General features: G+C 37.6%; 2 protein-coding genes across 2 annotated transcripts in view; one reads left to right on the top strand and one right to left on the bottom strand.

Annotated features, from left to right (window-relative positions):
* Window positions 1-16458, bottom strand: part of LOC145237052 (WD repeat-containing protein 17-like) — a 30593-nt gene that overhangs the window by 10584 nt on the left and 3551 nt on the right. The window contains exons 8-10 of the mRNA XM_080099765.1: window positions 15970-16138; window positions 14847-14938; window positions 13870-13952 (exon numbers count right to left, since the gene is read on the bottom strand). Coding sequence (XP_079955891.1) covers window positions 13870-13952; window positions 14847-14938; window positions 15970-16138 — 344 coding nt within the window. The remainder of the gene's footprint in view (window positions 1-13869; window positions 13953-14846; window positions 14939-15969; window positions 16139-16458) is intronic.
* Window positions 6735-13525, top strand: LOC145237054 (enteropeptidase-like). The gene is made up of 12 exons (XM_080099768.1): window positions 6735-6871; window positions 8671-8798; window positions 9022-9292; window positions 9529-9678; window positions 9930-10047; window positions 10169-10319; window positions 10493-10592; window positions 10779-10838; window positions 11413-11526; window positions 11612-11734; window positions 11981-12115; window positions 12366-13525. The coding sequence occupies exons 1-12, from the start codon at window positions 6790-6792 to the stop codon at window positions 13133-13135; spliced, it is 2202 nt and encodes a 733-aa protein (XP_079955894.1). The 5' UTR covers window positions 6735-6789; the 3' UTR covers window positions 13136-13525.

The following is a 16458-nucleotide window of genomic DNA, read 5'->3' as shown; positions in this document are numbered from 1 at the left end:
ACGAACCACACATGGCCATTTGTCCAGGTCGGTTAATACACTTTTATTGTTTCAACAATAACATATCATTATCAAAAGAATCTCCTTTTGAAAAATGTTTGCAAATATAAATTTTAAACGGGTTTAACTTATTTTGTAAGTAAAGTAAAACTAGTCTTACTAAATTTTTAACCCCATAATAACTTGGAATTGTCCATGACAGAAAACGTACCCAAGAACAAAACCATTCTTGTAATTTTTTGATGCAATCACAACATATTACAGCATAAGACTATCATTGCATTATCCTAAACAGCATGCTTAGTGTAGTAATTAGTAAAAATGGTTAATTTCCCAGTAATACACATATGTCCGGCTCTGTGTTTTTGCATTAATATTGCATACAAAGACGGGGATTGGACAAAAAACGGGGGCACGCGTTCATATTTTGCGACAGGTGTTGGTTAGGTCGAAAACTGGGTCATGGTGAAAATTGTCAAAGCTAATAGATCGGTGAAATTGATTCCATTACATTTGATGCGTAGTTGTGAAATATCAGAAAGAAACGTCAGTAGCTTCTTAGAGAGTTATATATCGTTTGATTAATGATTATAATAGTAATATTAACCTAAACAGGCCCAGTAACTGAAAAGGTTGTAACTACTTTGGAAAATGAAAAGAATAAATTTGGAGCTGTTTAATGTTGATGTGTTGTAAAAAAAATCCTGTAAACTTAAAACAGGTGCAAAACTTCTTAAACCTTCGTATAATTTTGAAGAAAGCGGTAGAGTGGACAAAAATCACTATAATGGGTTAAATCCTTTGTTTTAACAGTTTGTTTAAAGCAGTTACTTAAAAGAGTTTAAAGAAATGAAACTGATTTACAAATAGTCAAATAGAAATAAAGGTTAATGATTGTTGTTTATCCAAAATTAAACAAAAGGAGCGGCAGACGATCAGCGTCAGTGAAATCTCTAAGTTCGAACAGAAATATTATTTTCGCCTATTTAAATGCCATCGTCAGTTTCCGTCTTAACATTTTTATTTACATACGTTGTTCAAGTTTTAGATTTATTTCAGCATCGTTCGTTAGTATTGCGTTTAATTTTTTTTTGATTTTGTTGTCCGAAACGTAGGGACTTAATCAAAAGATAAGGCAACTTACATAACAACCATACCACATATTGATTCGAAAAGAGTCCTAAATCGTTTATCGCGGCTTACATCATAACAAACATCAAAAGAATGCGAAAAAGAGCCACAAAATCGTCCACAAAGGCATTAAAGTAGTTAATTGCTAGTGTGAAAGCACACCAGGAAATAGTTCTTTTAAGTTGCTCATCTGGCAGCGTTCTCAAGACGCGCGTTGCAACGCAGCAATCGTGAAACAAAGGACGCAGTTTTATTGTGTTTTCAAATCCAGGTGGTCGATTTGAAATTGCGGTTTACTTGTATGTGTTTATCGATTGCCGTGAAGACTTTTGTCCGAAGTCTAACAAGTGCCTTTAAGAGATTGCGAACCACTTTAATTTACTGTGTCGGTGGAAACTTTGCATTAAAAATATTTTTTATCTTGTTCGTAGTATGGCTAATGCTTCGAGCGAACACGGCTATCTCAAGTTTGTAAGTCGGGCCGGAATTTTCGGGTCGAGTTCGGGTTTAAGTTGAAAAAAATGTTTTATGTGGGCCTGACTTTAAACTCTGGCTCATTTACGCTAAAGTTTCCCAAATTGTGGCCTAATGCGGGCTTAGGTGTGGTTTCGGGCTTGTACTTTCGGGCTCTGGCCTCAATTTCAGGACCGCATACAACTTTATTGACCCTATTGCTAAAATAGGACAATATTAAAAAGTCGCCTAATTTCACGCAAACATTGATCGACTTTCATCTCTGCCAAGGGGTTAACGAAAGAAGAACGCCGAGAACGTCTTGATTTACGTTTTACGTTCATGTACCTACTTATAATTTGTTGCAACAAAAGGCTATTAATATTCCAACAAAATGGACAAAATGAATTTGTAAATCTTTTCCATGATAAAATGAGTCCTGAGCACGTTTTTGAGTCATGACTTCCAGACATTGCAACATGTCGACAATTTACAGAGTTTTGGTACAATTATCGTGACGGACACACGTGGCAGAAACCAATCTAAATCACGTGTGCACAGGCTGCGTTGAGGCTTTTGTTGACAAGCCACATGACCCTCATTGCCACAAAAGAAAGTCAAAACCGTTTTGCCTTCGGAGGTTTGGTCAAAATTAATTCATTTAAGAAAGAAAGGATTAAAATTGTAACCATATATTGTTTGAGATGTGACACGAACTGCAAAAACCGTTTCCAATGTGTTATGAAACAGGTTTAAATTTTGCGTTAATTTATCGCAAAATTATATTTGGCACTGTACAAATCTATGTGGAATGCAAAAACATACAGGCGCATAAAATTTATTTCGTCCATATGTTACTATTACTATCTTTCCACGTGCAATAGACTTTTTGTAAGCAGTTTGGGACAAATTAAGATTTCTTTCGAAACAACAAACTCAATAACTTTTCCTAAAAATGCAGACGACAATTTAAGTCGTGAAACGCCAACCTTTGTTTTGGGAAACTGGAATTTAAAAACTACAGTTTTGTAAGAAAGGCAACAAGTCAAAATGTCTGCCGTGCATCGCAATTACCATACAAGTGTGCCAAACGCATGCTGACCGTTTGTCTTGTTTTAAAGTTTTTAAAAAAAGTAAAATAACGTCAACAAATTTCCCCACTGGCTGTTTGAAACATAAATACGTCACCAAGATTCATCCTGAGTCAATTAGGATAAGTTTCCTAAATTTTACGGTCGGCATTTTCGACAACCGTTTCCAACAAGACATCCAAATTTTCGGTTAGAACAGACGTCTTGGCTAATACTAAAGTTAAAGTAAACAGGTGGCTTTCCTATATAGTGCCTAGTTTTTTTTATTCCATATCCTATTTTACCACAGCGACTTACTGTTAACACACCATTTGACCTACTAACTTGATTGTTTTTTTTTGCGGAAAGGGGTCCCCACATACGTGTTTATGCGAATTGGCTGCGGTAATAATATCATGTGAATATTTTTAGATTCAGGGAAGAGGACCCATAATAATACAGCGTTGGGTTATAGTTAGTTTGTTAACGCAACGACAGTGAGAGATGAAAGGTATTTTCTGAAAGCGGGGTGAGACACATGAAAGTCTACACTCCCTGTTTTAATGTCTTACACCCACAAAACGTGGAAGGCTGTAAACTGGAAGTTGAAATGTTTGTCTTAATACAAGCAGCTTTATGGGGAAGCCTAAGAAAACCTAACACCATTTGGTAAATGTTGCTCAAAATGAATGTTATTTATCGATTGCATTACAAGTAATAGTAAAAATCTTTTGCGTGCATTTTGAGGGTCATTTTGCTTTTTAGTATGGGTACGCATGCTTTGGAAACCTTGCTTTCATTTCGAATTATACGCTTCTTATTTTAATTTTGTTGACAAATGGCTTGGCTTAAAATTATGAAAGAAATGAGTATTAGCCTTAACACCAGACGCTTGGCATTTATAGTACGAAACACATAGTGGTGGCATATACAAATTTTCGGTGAATTTGTACTGCAGCTCACACGATCGCTATCTGCATGCAAATCATCGCATAACAGGTAAAACACGTGTGGCATCTTAAATTCGCCAAAAATCGAAACCTAAAGGTCGAAAACGTAAAATCGTTGCTTTCCTAAGCGCCTTAACCAAATGCAATCGAGTTTAAACGGCCTATTTACCTCACAAGTTCATGTTGCCAACGGAACTGTTGTGATTTTAGAGGTGTCTGTATATCAGGTTAGAACGCCATCACGTTGCTCACGGCTTGGTTGGTGAAATTTACGCAACTGGATTAGAAAGTGCCAGGCTGGTTTGAATTGTGGGACATGGTATGAGTAATTTTGCTTATGGTGGTGTCTACCGTTACGAATCAAAAGTTCATTTTAGTTTATTATTGTTTGGTGTTTGTGGTTATTGGGCTTTAGAAATGCGTTTAACGAGTGTTCACAGCAATTACTTGGACGTTGTATGAACGAAATGCGTCAAACGCCAACGAAAAATGAATAATTGTTATATATGCTCGCAGGCTATTCGTTGCAATCATATTTACTTAACAGCAAGCTAGGCTTAGTTACAATAAAGATAAAAACAAACTGAAATAATGGAAGAATACACATGGATCTGTTTATAAGTTGAATGACGAATCTGACGGCCCAGATATACGCAAAAGTGACATGCATAAACCACGAGGGCACTAAAAAAACGACATTACCTTACTAAAAATACCAAGGAAAAATACAACCTTATATGAAACGTTTTTATTTATTTATTCAAGGAACTGTTTTGACGCGTTACACCTTGATTTACGCCCGAAGCGTAATCATTGTAAAAATCGCTGGATGTTGTTAAGAGGGCATTTGGACATGCGTTTCACAACAAAACAAATAGTTTGCTCAAACTACCTTTTTTAAAGAAATATATCAATTCGCTTACTGTTAAGGCGTTCAAAAACTTGTGCGTATTTATGCATCATCCCTTGAACTCAATGCATTATCGATAAATAGAAAACTATAAATTAATACCAAATTTGCCAAAAATAAATGTAACTCAGAATGATTGAATACAAAGTTACTTGGTGTTAATAGTAAAGACCGAATGTGATGGCAATTTTGCTTACAATTGATACCGTATAACACAAACATCAATCTTCAAATAGTTAATTGCTGGGTTGTCGGGCTTGAAATGCACCGGCCGCAGACGCCGTGTAAGAAGGGCATTGTGACGTAATCGTGACGCTGCACCCCCGGCATTGTGGGAATTGAAAAGTTTCAATAATGATTTACGTTTGAAAGTTGCTTGGAAAAAAGGCACAGAGAAGAGTAAAAAGTCAGCCAATGCTTGTGTAGCATTTAGATTCAGACGAATGCAGTTCTTATAATCATATGTTGTCCTTTGGTTTTCTGGATGTACGTTGTTAAATCAATTGGGTTGATGCATTTCAAAGGCAGTGGTATTCGTTTGTAAGCATGGGTGTTTAACGCAGTTTGTTATAAATTACTGTAGTGGTTTGATAAGAGAACGTTACAGGCAGTTTTTTAACAAGCTAAGTCTATTCTTTTTAAATCTACATTGGCGCTGCGATAACAGAAGGGCTTTATATCTAATGCAGGTATATTGAGATCTCCCACTAGAATGTTTTCGTTGCAATTTAATCACAACCACGAATTTAAACCGTGTTTACACGATTGTAAGCCGAAAGTTAAGGTGTTAAAAATAACAAGCCGCCCTTGATTGCAAGCCGCATGTTATGGTCTTGAATACTGTAAATTAAGTATACATGCGAAAATTAATTTGTAGTAAAATGCAGGGCGGTCGAAAATATCGGCTTGGCGACCAAAAATGTAGCCCAACAAACGGCAGTTAGAAACGTTTAAAAACCGCATCTTATAACATCAAACATGTACGGTATAATATGGTTCTACGACAAATTGTGGTTTACATGTTATGTGATACAATTAAAAAAACAATTAGAAAAGAGGCGACATGTTCTTACTTTTTGCAAATCATGCAAATAGATGTTTTCGCCAACACACCGGAAAACTCTATCACACTGTACAGCATTTAATTAAATGTTACGCCCGACAGATTTTCAGAAAATTAGGCGGTGTGAGGTCGACTACAGTTCATTAGACGGTTTGCAGATGGAATTAAAAAAAAAAACGTTACAACCATTTGAATTAAGTTTTGTATTACTAGATATGTTACGTGATAGGCCAAGCGACTTTTGTTAAAGAACCTATACAAAGTGTTTAAGATTTACATAAGTTTGTCTTTACATTCCGTTCAAACGCAGTATACCATTGTGTGTTTTGATATTAATTAATACAAACCGAAAACGCGTTTCAAAACCTTGTTTTGGTTAAGAAAAGAAAACTATTGCAGTTTACAATAAGTCTTTTAAATCTCTTTTTTAATTACCAAGCAGTAGTTATTCCTGGAAAGGTCCAATTTCCGGTTTCTGACACTTATAATAACACAGGTTTCAATTACCGCGATCAAACCTGGTAAAGACATGCCAGAAAAATGCAGCTGTGTCTTGAAATTACACCTTGCCAGCGTTTCCAAGGTCGCAGTCTCTAGATTACATGTCAAAAATGTCGCAGCCAGCTTAAACGTGGACCAGTTGCGTCGGGTCGCCTGCTTGCCAATTATGACGAAATAATGAGCGGATATGAGTGACCAGACGAAAATCAACATCATTGCGGTTTCGCCTTGTTAGCGTCCAATGCTTGTTTAATTAAGTTTTGGAGCCTTGATAGTGAGATAATTTCTTGTCTGAGTTGGTTTGACGAGTAAAACGCGTTTTCAGTCTTAAACGACCCCAATTAAATTGCTGTTGTGACGTGGTGGGCGATCTTTAAAGCATATAGCTCGGTCTGCTTGCGGTTCAAATGGAAAACTTTCGCTCGTGAAGTGAAGTATAGCAGTGGGGTAGAATTTGAAAGGTCGATTGCGAACAAAAATAGTACAGACAGAAAGTTTTTGAATGTATAGTAATAATTTGTATAACATTACGTGAGGATTTGCGAAATTGAAATCAATAATCTTGTAAAATGCGAAAAATCATCATACGTTTGAATTGAAAATATATTTTTTTAAATCTGTATGCAACAATTAGAATATTTTTAAATTTAAAACATCGCTAATTTATTTTGTTGTATTTAGACTTTATTTTAGGTGCAAAGGTTTTTTTATATGTCGGTAAGAATGAAGATTGTTATATTTGTATTGTCTGTGGTTGTGTCTACATTCGCCCAAACACTCATCAATGAAGCAAGTAAGTTTGTGGGTCTACATAGAAATGAATGTCCAATATATGTGTTTTCGCATTTTTTTTAGCAACATGAACATTTCATTCCAAAAAGAGTAAATGGTTTAGAAAGGCTTGGCACCTTTCAAAAAGCCACATACTTTCACTAGCAAATGACAACCCAAAAAATGCATGTACAGTTTTATATCAAGCGTTGTACATTGAAATTTCATGGTAGTCTATATTCTATGCACAAATATTGGTTGGTATTTTATCCTATGATAATAGTGAAGCCCTAAAATTGATATACGAGTTAGTAAGAGAAACGAATAAATTTGAACACAGCTAACTACAAAACAATGTCAGTGTAGTATTACATATAAAACTAATTGTTTGGTGTGGCTACTGGTATTTGTGACCATAAATGCCTGTGGTGGTGAAAAATCGCTTCGAAACGATATGAAGGTAAATGACAACTTAGCGGGAGAGCGAAAAGCACTTGGAACTAACTGGTAGTTTAACGTTTAATTGGAGGTTTGTGTGGCGTGCGAAATCTGTGAGGCAGGCAAAAGAACGCCTGCGCGTCGCAATTCTGCAAAGGTCATTGCCTTGTAAGTCCACGTGCGACACAAGCATCCATGGTTAATTAGTACAGCACTACATCAAGTGGAAAACGGTAGTTTGATTTTCGCTAAATTACCACCTTCGCATATTTAAAAGTCGAAAAAATTAATGCATGACTAATAGACTGTTCTGTGCACTAAAATAATCTACATGGATCGGTTTATAATTCAAGTGATAATATGCTTTTTAACAAGTTGTTTTGCATCTTGCATCATTTATTTCTTTTTGATAATAAAGTACGACAATATGGGACAATGTATTCGTCAGTTAAGTTTTTTTCTTATATTTGACACTAGCTTCGTTTTTGGGGTTAGTAATTAGGGTTTTGCATATTTCAGTATTAAACAAGCAAACACGTAAGTCTAGAAAATCTGATTTTTTCATTTTTAGTTTCCGCTGGATAAGAGCCTTTTTTGAACTTTTTAAATTGTCCAGTACTGACATAATCTGTTTCATATAACTATAGCACAATAGTTTTCTAAACATAAACGAAAAAAGTCATAATTCGAACGCTAACATTTCCAAGGCAAAACTTTTCTCATATCTCTAATAAAGTGGCTGAACTTTGAGACAAAACAGCAAACACAAACAGATTAATTTGGATCTAGGCCAACTATTGAAAACGAATCAAAAACAAATCATCGTTCGCCAAGTAGCGATTTCCCCGTAACGACAGATCGCTTAATTATGACGTAAACAAATCCCTCTGTGACATCACAACAGCAGCGAGACTGGTTAGAGAGTGCTTTAGATGGCTGCTTCGAGATTAGAACGCGTGTGACGGTTTACTAGGAATGAGTTCGATTTCTACGAAACTTTTTTACGACAAAACAAGTCTTAATGAATAGCTTGCTTAATTTGTGACCGAGAAGCACAATGATTACCGGCAAAGTCATCCGTAATTATCTGTACAGTTCCAATCACTTGATTTTGTAATCATTTTATTTGCCCAAATAAGAAATTAAAACTTTCGATTAAAGGAGTCCAAAACGTTATTAAAATGGTTTGAAAAGCTAACTTACAAACCAATGCCCATGGCCGGTTTCAACGAATGTTTTCCTTATGAAGGATTTATATTTACACCCAGACACTTGAAAATATGAGGAACATTGCGTACAAGCGTTTTTGTTTGAGTCCTAAATTTTTATTGTAGCATATTTATACACACTCTTTGAACTGGGTTTAATTCTGATGCTTTGCAGATAACTGCGGTGGAGACTTTATGGGTGTAACCGGAGAAATAACCAGCCCTGGATTTAGCTCAGGAAAATACCCACCAAGCGCCTACTGTGTGTGGCAAATCACTGTCCCATTCGGCAAGCAAGTACAGGTAATGAATAATATCAAATTAATTTGTAAAAACTGTAAAAAACAATGTAGCTAAAATAGGGTATTTGTTTAAGAAATGCAGTTCATTTTGATAAATTTTCGTTGACTATTAGCGTTATTAGGTGGATTAATTATCAATAACGTTCAAAAAATTATGTAATCATGGGTTTTCACTAATACGAAATTTCTTCCCTTTACTAATTTTACCTATTATGACGTCACAGTTGAAATTCGAAAGTATTGACATCGAGTACGCGCCGCCCGAGTGCTCCTTCGACGGTGTCGTCATGTATGACGTCACTGGCGATTTTACTCTAAACGTCACGAACGAGCTACAGACCAGTCGCTACATTGGAAAGGCTCGGTTTTGTGGGGATTTGGACGTTGAACCAGTTAAAAGTCGCACAAACCGTGTGGTTGTAGCCTTCTATTCTGACGATGATATGGAAGCTAAAGGTTTTAACCTAACCTGGACAGCAGTAGACACTCCGCCTGGTAAGTTATGATGGTTGGCATTTTTATACTTGTTTTTAAAAAAGTTGCAGCCAAAATGGTGAAACAATGTGAAACTGGTCTTAATTAAACCAGCTCACAAAAACGACTGCTAATGTAGATGTACTACAACAGTGATGGTTGAAGGTTTTATCTTTAAAACCATCATTTCAAAATGCCTCTAAAAGTTTTGTACAGAATTGCAAACAATAACGAGCAAAATGAATTTTAATTTGCAGATCAGTTTAACTGCGATTTCGAGCAAGGTTTGTGCGAAGGATGGGTTGACTTGGGTTTTCCCAACGACCAGTTTGATTGGGAATTTCAAAAGCGCGGAACCAGAACAGCAATGACCGGACCAACATACGACCACACACTGAAGAATGAAAGTATGTAACCTAACCTAATAAGAAATCTGAACCAGATAAATAACAGCTCCTGAAATTAACCAGCTCTGAAGTCATACTTTTCGTAAATAGTATTTAGTAGAAATTTAAACCACAACAACCGTCCACAATGTTAAAAAATGATGTTTGATTGGTAAAGTTCTAATGAACCGTAAAATAATGACCAACGTCAAAAAAATATGACTGCACACTTTGGTTTTTGCACCTCATTCACCAAACAATATTCATTGCAGATGGCCAGTATGCGTTTATTGAAGCATCTCTGCCTCGCGTACCTGATGACGAAGCAATTCTTATCACCCCAGAGCAAACTTTTGGCGTTGATGTCACCGAAATGTGCCTCAAATTTTGGTAAGCAGAAACAACCATATCAGCCAGCTCCGTCAAAGTGGTTTTGCGAAAAATATTTTTCTTTTAAAACGTGAAACCAGTAAAATTCCGGAACAAACTGAAAATGGTCTTTTTCTTTTAGGTACCATATGTATGGAAGCAGCATTGGTTCTCTTAAAGTTGCCATTATGGTTGGCAACACCAGCACCATCAGTTGGTTTAAATCTGGTAACCAGGGTCAAATGTGGATCGAGGGAAGATTAACCATCACACACCAGAACGAACCATTCCGGGTAAGAAATGGTGTTTTTAGACGTTTTATTGTAGACATTCCATTTCACAAAACTGGTTTAGCCCGCAACAAAAACAAATTAACAAACACTGGTTTTTGTTACCAAATTGTGCGAGGGTCAAGCAGGCAAACAAAAACTAGGGTTTCCATTGACGAAATACTTTGCAATTACAGATTGTGTTTATCGGGGTGAGAGGTCGAAGCCATCAAGGAGATATCGCTCTTGACGACATCACAATAGAAGACGGCAGCTGTAGCCCAGTTACAACGCAAGGTGACTACATGCTTGTGCTAAACACCAAATTGGCTGTTAAAATAACTTTTCCACAAAAAAACTATGTGGTTTTCATGCAACTCAAACAATCAAAGTGTTCGACAACCGACATGACCTTGGTTGCTGTACGCCGCAGGCACAGGACCTAGTTTTTACAGCACTTCTAATTACATGTTTTTCACTCAGAAACACCGGTCGAAAGCCAAGCCACCAGCACTACGGCTTCAGCAACATCTCCACCACTAAGTAAGCATCTACCTCAGTGTTTCTTAACCTTTTTAGTGCTCGTACCCTTTCAGCGTTTATAAAATATTCTCGCACCCCCTGTCTACAAAGCCTGACGGAAGTGAACAAAATTGTAACAATAGGAATTAAACTTCGTGCATTTATAACTTATGCGTTGAATGCATGCATTAAAACAGTCTTGTAAGTTCAACAATATTTACAGCACACCAACAATCAGTAAATTCAAATCAGTCAAAGACATATAACAAAGTAATTGTTACGCATTCTTCACAAATGTGCCTAAATAGCGTATAATTTCACACTGCATATCGTACCCCCTGCTTTGGTGCTTCGTACCCCCAAGGGGTACACGTACCCCTGGTTAAGAACCCCTGATCTACCTTATCTCCAATTTCATTTTTACCCAAAGCGATGAATTCATACAATAACACAACTAACATAAGCCATAAAACAGCCATTTGTAATACCCTTCAGATACTTTTTGAAAGAGAAACATATATCTTAGTGGATGTAGAATACTTTGGCAGTGGGGTTTGTTAAAAACAAAAAACAAATATGGTTTTTTTTCGCGTAGACTGCGGGCAGTTCGAATACGAGTGCGCCTCTGGAACTAAATGTGTCCCCATGTTTTTTCTCTGCGACGGACAGGAAGATTGCCCTGGCAACGACGATGAACAAAACTGCCCTGGTGAGAATAAAACTTAAAATCTCAATTTACCCAATTCTTTTCCGGTCATTTATAGGAATTTATAAACGGTTTGTTTTTCCTTTAGATATTAACGACATTTTGCCGCCAATTTTGACCACGTCTGGACCCGACACTACTACAACTGAAGAACCATCATCAACAACGTTATCAGTAGTGACGTCACAGGCTGTTACAACTACTCTTCAAGGTGGTTACCAAATCAAATCGCTCTAGGTTTTAAAGTAGCAATATATACACCAGACCAAATTAATGTGGGGTTATAACGCCCAAGCGGCGGCTCTGGAATTAAATATTTATAGATTATATCCCGATGAAGGCGTCTTGCATAGGACGTCGAAATGTTGATTGTTTACAATAAAACTGCTGGATGAGCAATACTTGGTTATACATTATGCCTGGCATAAAGCCTATTTCATATATTTTGTACTTCTAGTTCAAGGTTGCCCCGACGACTACGTGGCATGTAATGCAGGCAATTGCATCCCAGCGTTCTGGCTCTGCGACGGTGAAATTGATTGCTTGCCCGACGGAGAAGATGAGTTTAATTGTCCGGACGAAGGAGTCGACAGTATGTCTTGTTTATACGACAATTATTATAAATTTCAAGGCACTGAGTTAGTATTACCATTCACAAGGCCCTTAAAAAATGTAGAGAATGTTACAGCTGTGGACGTTAATTCTTCAGTCCATTTTACTGCCACATTTTGTAATAGCTGCAACAGTGCAATAAAATTTAAAAACTGAAAATTGCCGGCTCTTTGCGGCCTTAAAACCACAATCGCAAACGTGCAATTAACATCGTTGTCGTTTGTTTGCAGACGGTATTGACTGGGTCGACTATGGTCTCATCGACAACTCAACCGACATAGACAACTTCACAACAAGCACCAGCGCAGAAGTAACAACGCAGACTTTGTCCGTCGCAGAGTCTACCTCCCTAGCGACATCTGCGGAAGCTACCACCACGGCAGACGTCACAACCAGTGTGACGTCAATGTCGACAAGTAGTATGACGACATCGATTATTCCGACTACAGCAGAAACTACGGAAAGCGAGACTGAAATGACGGAAACCACTGAAACTGAAGAAACACGAGTCGAAACTACCGAAAGTGACGTCATTACCACTGTTACCGATGCCGTCATAACAGCCACAACAACTGTTGCCGTTTCAACGACACAAACCGACGCTGCATCAACAACGAAAATGCTTGCCACGGAAAGTCACACCACCACAACGGCAGGTGACGCCAGCATTGCGTCACAAACCACTGACGTCACAAGCTCGACTACAGCTTCAGAAGTTACCACCTCTGAAGCCACCTCAGTCGTCACCACCCCAACCCTTGCCGTCACCAGTGATGATGCAATCGCAGAAACCGTCTCACTTACCCCAAAACCTGTATCAACAACAAAAACAACCACCAAGACGCCCGTTGTCACCACAACCCTTCAGTCGCTGGCGACTGGAGCCAAGCGCGGAGGTGATGGGGGCGCCGCAAGTGTCCGGAGTCAGTCGATATTTGTCCTATTGCTGCAGACCTTGGCAACAGTGTTCATTGCCATGGGTCTGTGCTCATGGAGATGAAAGATTTGAAGGGAAATGCTTTAGACAATCCGAACTCCTATCGTGCCAATAGTTTACTCAACATTCCATGCGACTCATATGTATGTAAAAATCCTTGTTTATTTATTACCCGTTGCAAGTCCACACTGCAGGTAAAGCCATGTAACTTTCATATTTTTTCGCGAGTAATACGACATAACTTATACGTCACGCTTGTGACGCAGGAGATGAACTATTGACGAGGGCACTACCTAATCGGTATCATGTTGTACAAGACATTTGGTGTTTTTTAATTTTTGTCGCGATATTATGCTCAGGATGTTATTGGTCGCACCTTGACGGCCTTGTCCTTTCTTATTTGCGTTTTTTCTTGTAGTTTGACAATAAACAAACGTTTTATACTTGTAATAAGATATTTTGCATTTGCAAATCTCCAGGTAGAGTTTGTCGTGGGTTCGAATCCCACCAATAGCTAGATTTTTCAGACAAGGGCGGGTATTATGACTCTTACAGGCCTCGCCTAAACGTTTATAAGTCGTGGCAAAGATGTCGAAACAACATCATATCTGCTGTTTGTACTGGATACATATAAAACTGTCCTTTTTAGGTTTGTGGTTCTAAAATATTTTAGATAGGGACACACTTACAAACTATTTTTTCGAGGCACATTTTGAAAACACAGGAAAGTTGATGCACAGTGCAAAAACCAACATTATGCCGCACATTGCTTAGTGGCACATATCGGGCCAACTCACCAGTAACCATCAGAGGAACAAGAGGCGAGCCGATGAGAGTCTCGCTGATTCCAAGCCACGCAGTAAACTGGATGTTGACCGTGCTGCAAAAACAAAGTACAGTCTTACTTAAACATAAATTCACATAACAAGCGGTTCGACTCCCTGGTTATATTACAAACGGAGTTGTTGATAACCACAAAGTGGAGCCCTAATTAAGTGTGCATCCGGCAATGGTTGTTTGAAACAATACAGTACAGTACTGATTGTTGTTAGATACGGAGAAATAAACAGTTTTGTTGATTGAAACAAGTGAATGTTATCTTTAAACAACCCATTGTTACCATGGCCAGAGCAGTCAAGACAGGCGTTGTTTTGATAGGCACGAAAACTTATAGAAGTATTGTTTGGAAACATTTAAACCCACTGAAGCAAAAACTAACCGCCGCTACTGTATTGTCAAAATATATGTTTCAAAATTAAACAGTTAACTTTTTCCCCTATTGTATTCTTATTTCTTGTTATGTATAATTAATAAAACTGCACTATTCAAGTTTTTAAGTTACTCGAAATAATTAATTTACAATAACAAGGATGTAATATTTTGATTTTGTAACTCTTAATGGACGCAAAACAGATTCAGATTTTAGTGTTGTACCACTTTTCTGAAAACACAGAAATTAAAATTGTACACCAAAGTTTTGGAAAGCTTAAAATTTGGCCCTTTGTAAGCGAAAATAGCACTCCTCGAAGTTTATAAGAAATCGGCGTATACGGATCAATTGGTCAACATAGATCAAGTTAGCTTGCGTTGTAATAGATTAGGTTAGCTAGCGTTATACAACCAAGGCCAGTGTATACAGCAAATAAGACCCACAAGACGCTATAGCGAGTAAGCAAACAGAAACCAAACAAGATTGAGCAATTTATGGCGATGTTCGCGCCCATAGTGTTTGCTTTGGGTAAATCGTTATCACCAAGTTACAAGATATACTGACCTCCTTAAAGCGTCGTATGACTTTGCCTTGGTTCAAGTCCCAAATGAACACACCGCGTTTTCTGGTACCACAAGCAAGGCAGTTCAAGTCGGCTGCAAAATATGTATGAGTACTTAACAACATTTGTTTGATTTTCATTCAATGGTCGAATGCCGTCAAGGGCTTTTCAAGATAATCGTCTTTTACGCTTGAATTAATCTTTCGGTATAGAAAGGGATTTACAAGAGCTTATGGTTCATTGTATTTAAAATTACTTTGGCCAAGGAGCTTGTCAAATCGGTTTTTACTGGGTATAAAAAAAAATCTTAAATTTGCTTTCCAAGTAGACATCTAAATCTAACATTTACGGATCGCGTACCAACTGGGGACGTTTTCTATCGCTGCGTACCACCTAAACCCGGTTTGAATAGGTAGGCCAAGGAAAAGGCCTTTTTAAGACCAGGCTAACATAATTCTGAATCCCGCAAGGTTGGCAATTCCTGAAAAATGTCTAAAACACGAGTTTCGCCCAAAACCAGGGCTGATCTGTTTGGGGTAGATGAGTTGCAATTCTTGATCTGACTTTAATTGAGTTTGACAGAAAGCTACTCGCGAACCACCTGAAAGGTTCTGGCGAATTTCCACATGGTGGCTAACGCAATGGGCCAAGAAAACATGTAAACAAGTAATGTCGGAATGCTCGTTCACACGTAGTTATCAATGCACCTACATACGAATGACAAGTCACATTACAACATGTTACAACAAGATATAAATCTGGATAAAAGTTTTCCATTGCTAACACTAGTGGCAAGACTAAAACGCTTCAATGCCGCTATAATGGTGTGTTGGTTTGACAACTTAAAGCCGTTCCATAGCAATAAATATCGCGGGAAAGGTTTTATGAGTACATTTAATATAGTAAACACATTTTCGCGGGAAGCACCAAAACCTTGTCAATAAAAGGACACGTTTTTAGGGCCTCCGGTTAACTGGTAGGTACACCAAGGTCTAAAGTCTGGGCAAAATTCTATACACCTACGACCGTTTAAGATGGCCAAAGCATTTAAATAATAACATTGTAGTATTAATTAACAACTCCTGTAAAAAGACAAAAACTCAAGTAAAGTATAATTATTCTTACCAGGTGCCCATGAAACAGAATAAATGACTCCTTCATTGCCATTGGTGGTTTGAATTGTGGTGAGGTCATCGACTGACCATAGCTTGGCTGTCCCATCAAATGACCCTGTGGCCAAGATCTTTGGGTTGTCCGGTTTGAATTTGCAGTCAAATATGGTTTCAATATGGGCCTGTAATTTAAACATAACTAAATGTGAGTGCACCTGCTCGTTTGTAATTCCAAACAAAATGAATATTTTAAGGCCTAGCAAAAATCCTGCTTTGAATTGCAGATGGATTATCACAATATTGAACAAAGCAATTTTTCTTTATGACAATTTTGCTTCCAAGCGTAAAAAATGAGGTTTAGATATATTTCCATTCAATCAAAAATGTCACTTACCATTTGCATTCTCTTTGCCTAACTTTTAAGTACATGTCTTTAAACTTTAAGAATGCAAAACTAACTTTGGGTTACATGTTCAAGCATATCGGTTTTGTTGAAGCCAAT

Source organism: Phallusia mammillata, chromosome 7 (genome assembly GCF_965637545.1).
Source record: "Phallusia mammillata chromosome 7, kaPhaMamm4.hap1.1, whole genome shotgun sequence".
Lineage (NCBI taxonomy): Eukaryota > Metazoa > Chordata > Ascidiacea > Phlebobranchia > Ascidiidae > Phallusia > Phallusia mammillata.
Note: the sequence above shows the minus strand (reverse complement) of the source record. Positions and strands in the feature narration are given on the sequence as shown.

Excerpts from the sequence above, each read along its gene's own strand:
- LOC145237054 (XM_080099768.1), top strand. The coding sequence starts at position 6,790 with ATGTCGGTAAGAATGAAGATTGTTATATTTGTATTGTCTGTGGTTGTG. Across the intron at positions 10,048-10,168 it reads GAAATGTGCCTCAAATTTTG|GTACCATATGTATGGAAGCA; the intron begins GTAAGCAGAAAC and ends TTTTTCTTTTAG. Across the intron at positions 11,527-11,611 it reads CGATGAACAAAACTGCCCTG|ATATTAACGACATTTTGCCG; the intron begins GTGAGAATAAAA and ends TTTTTCCTTTAG.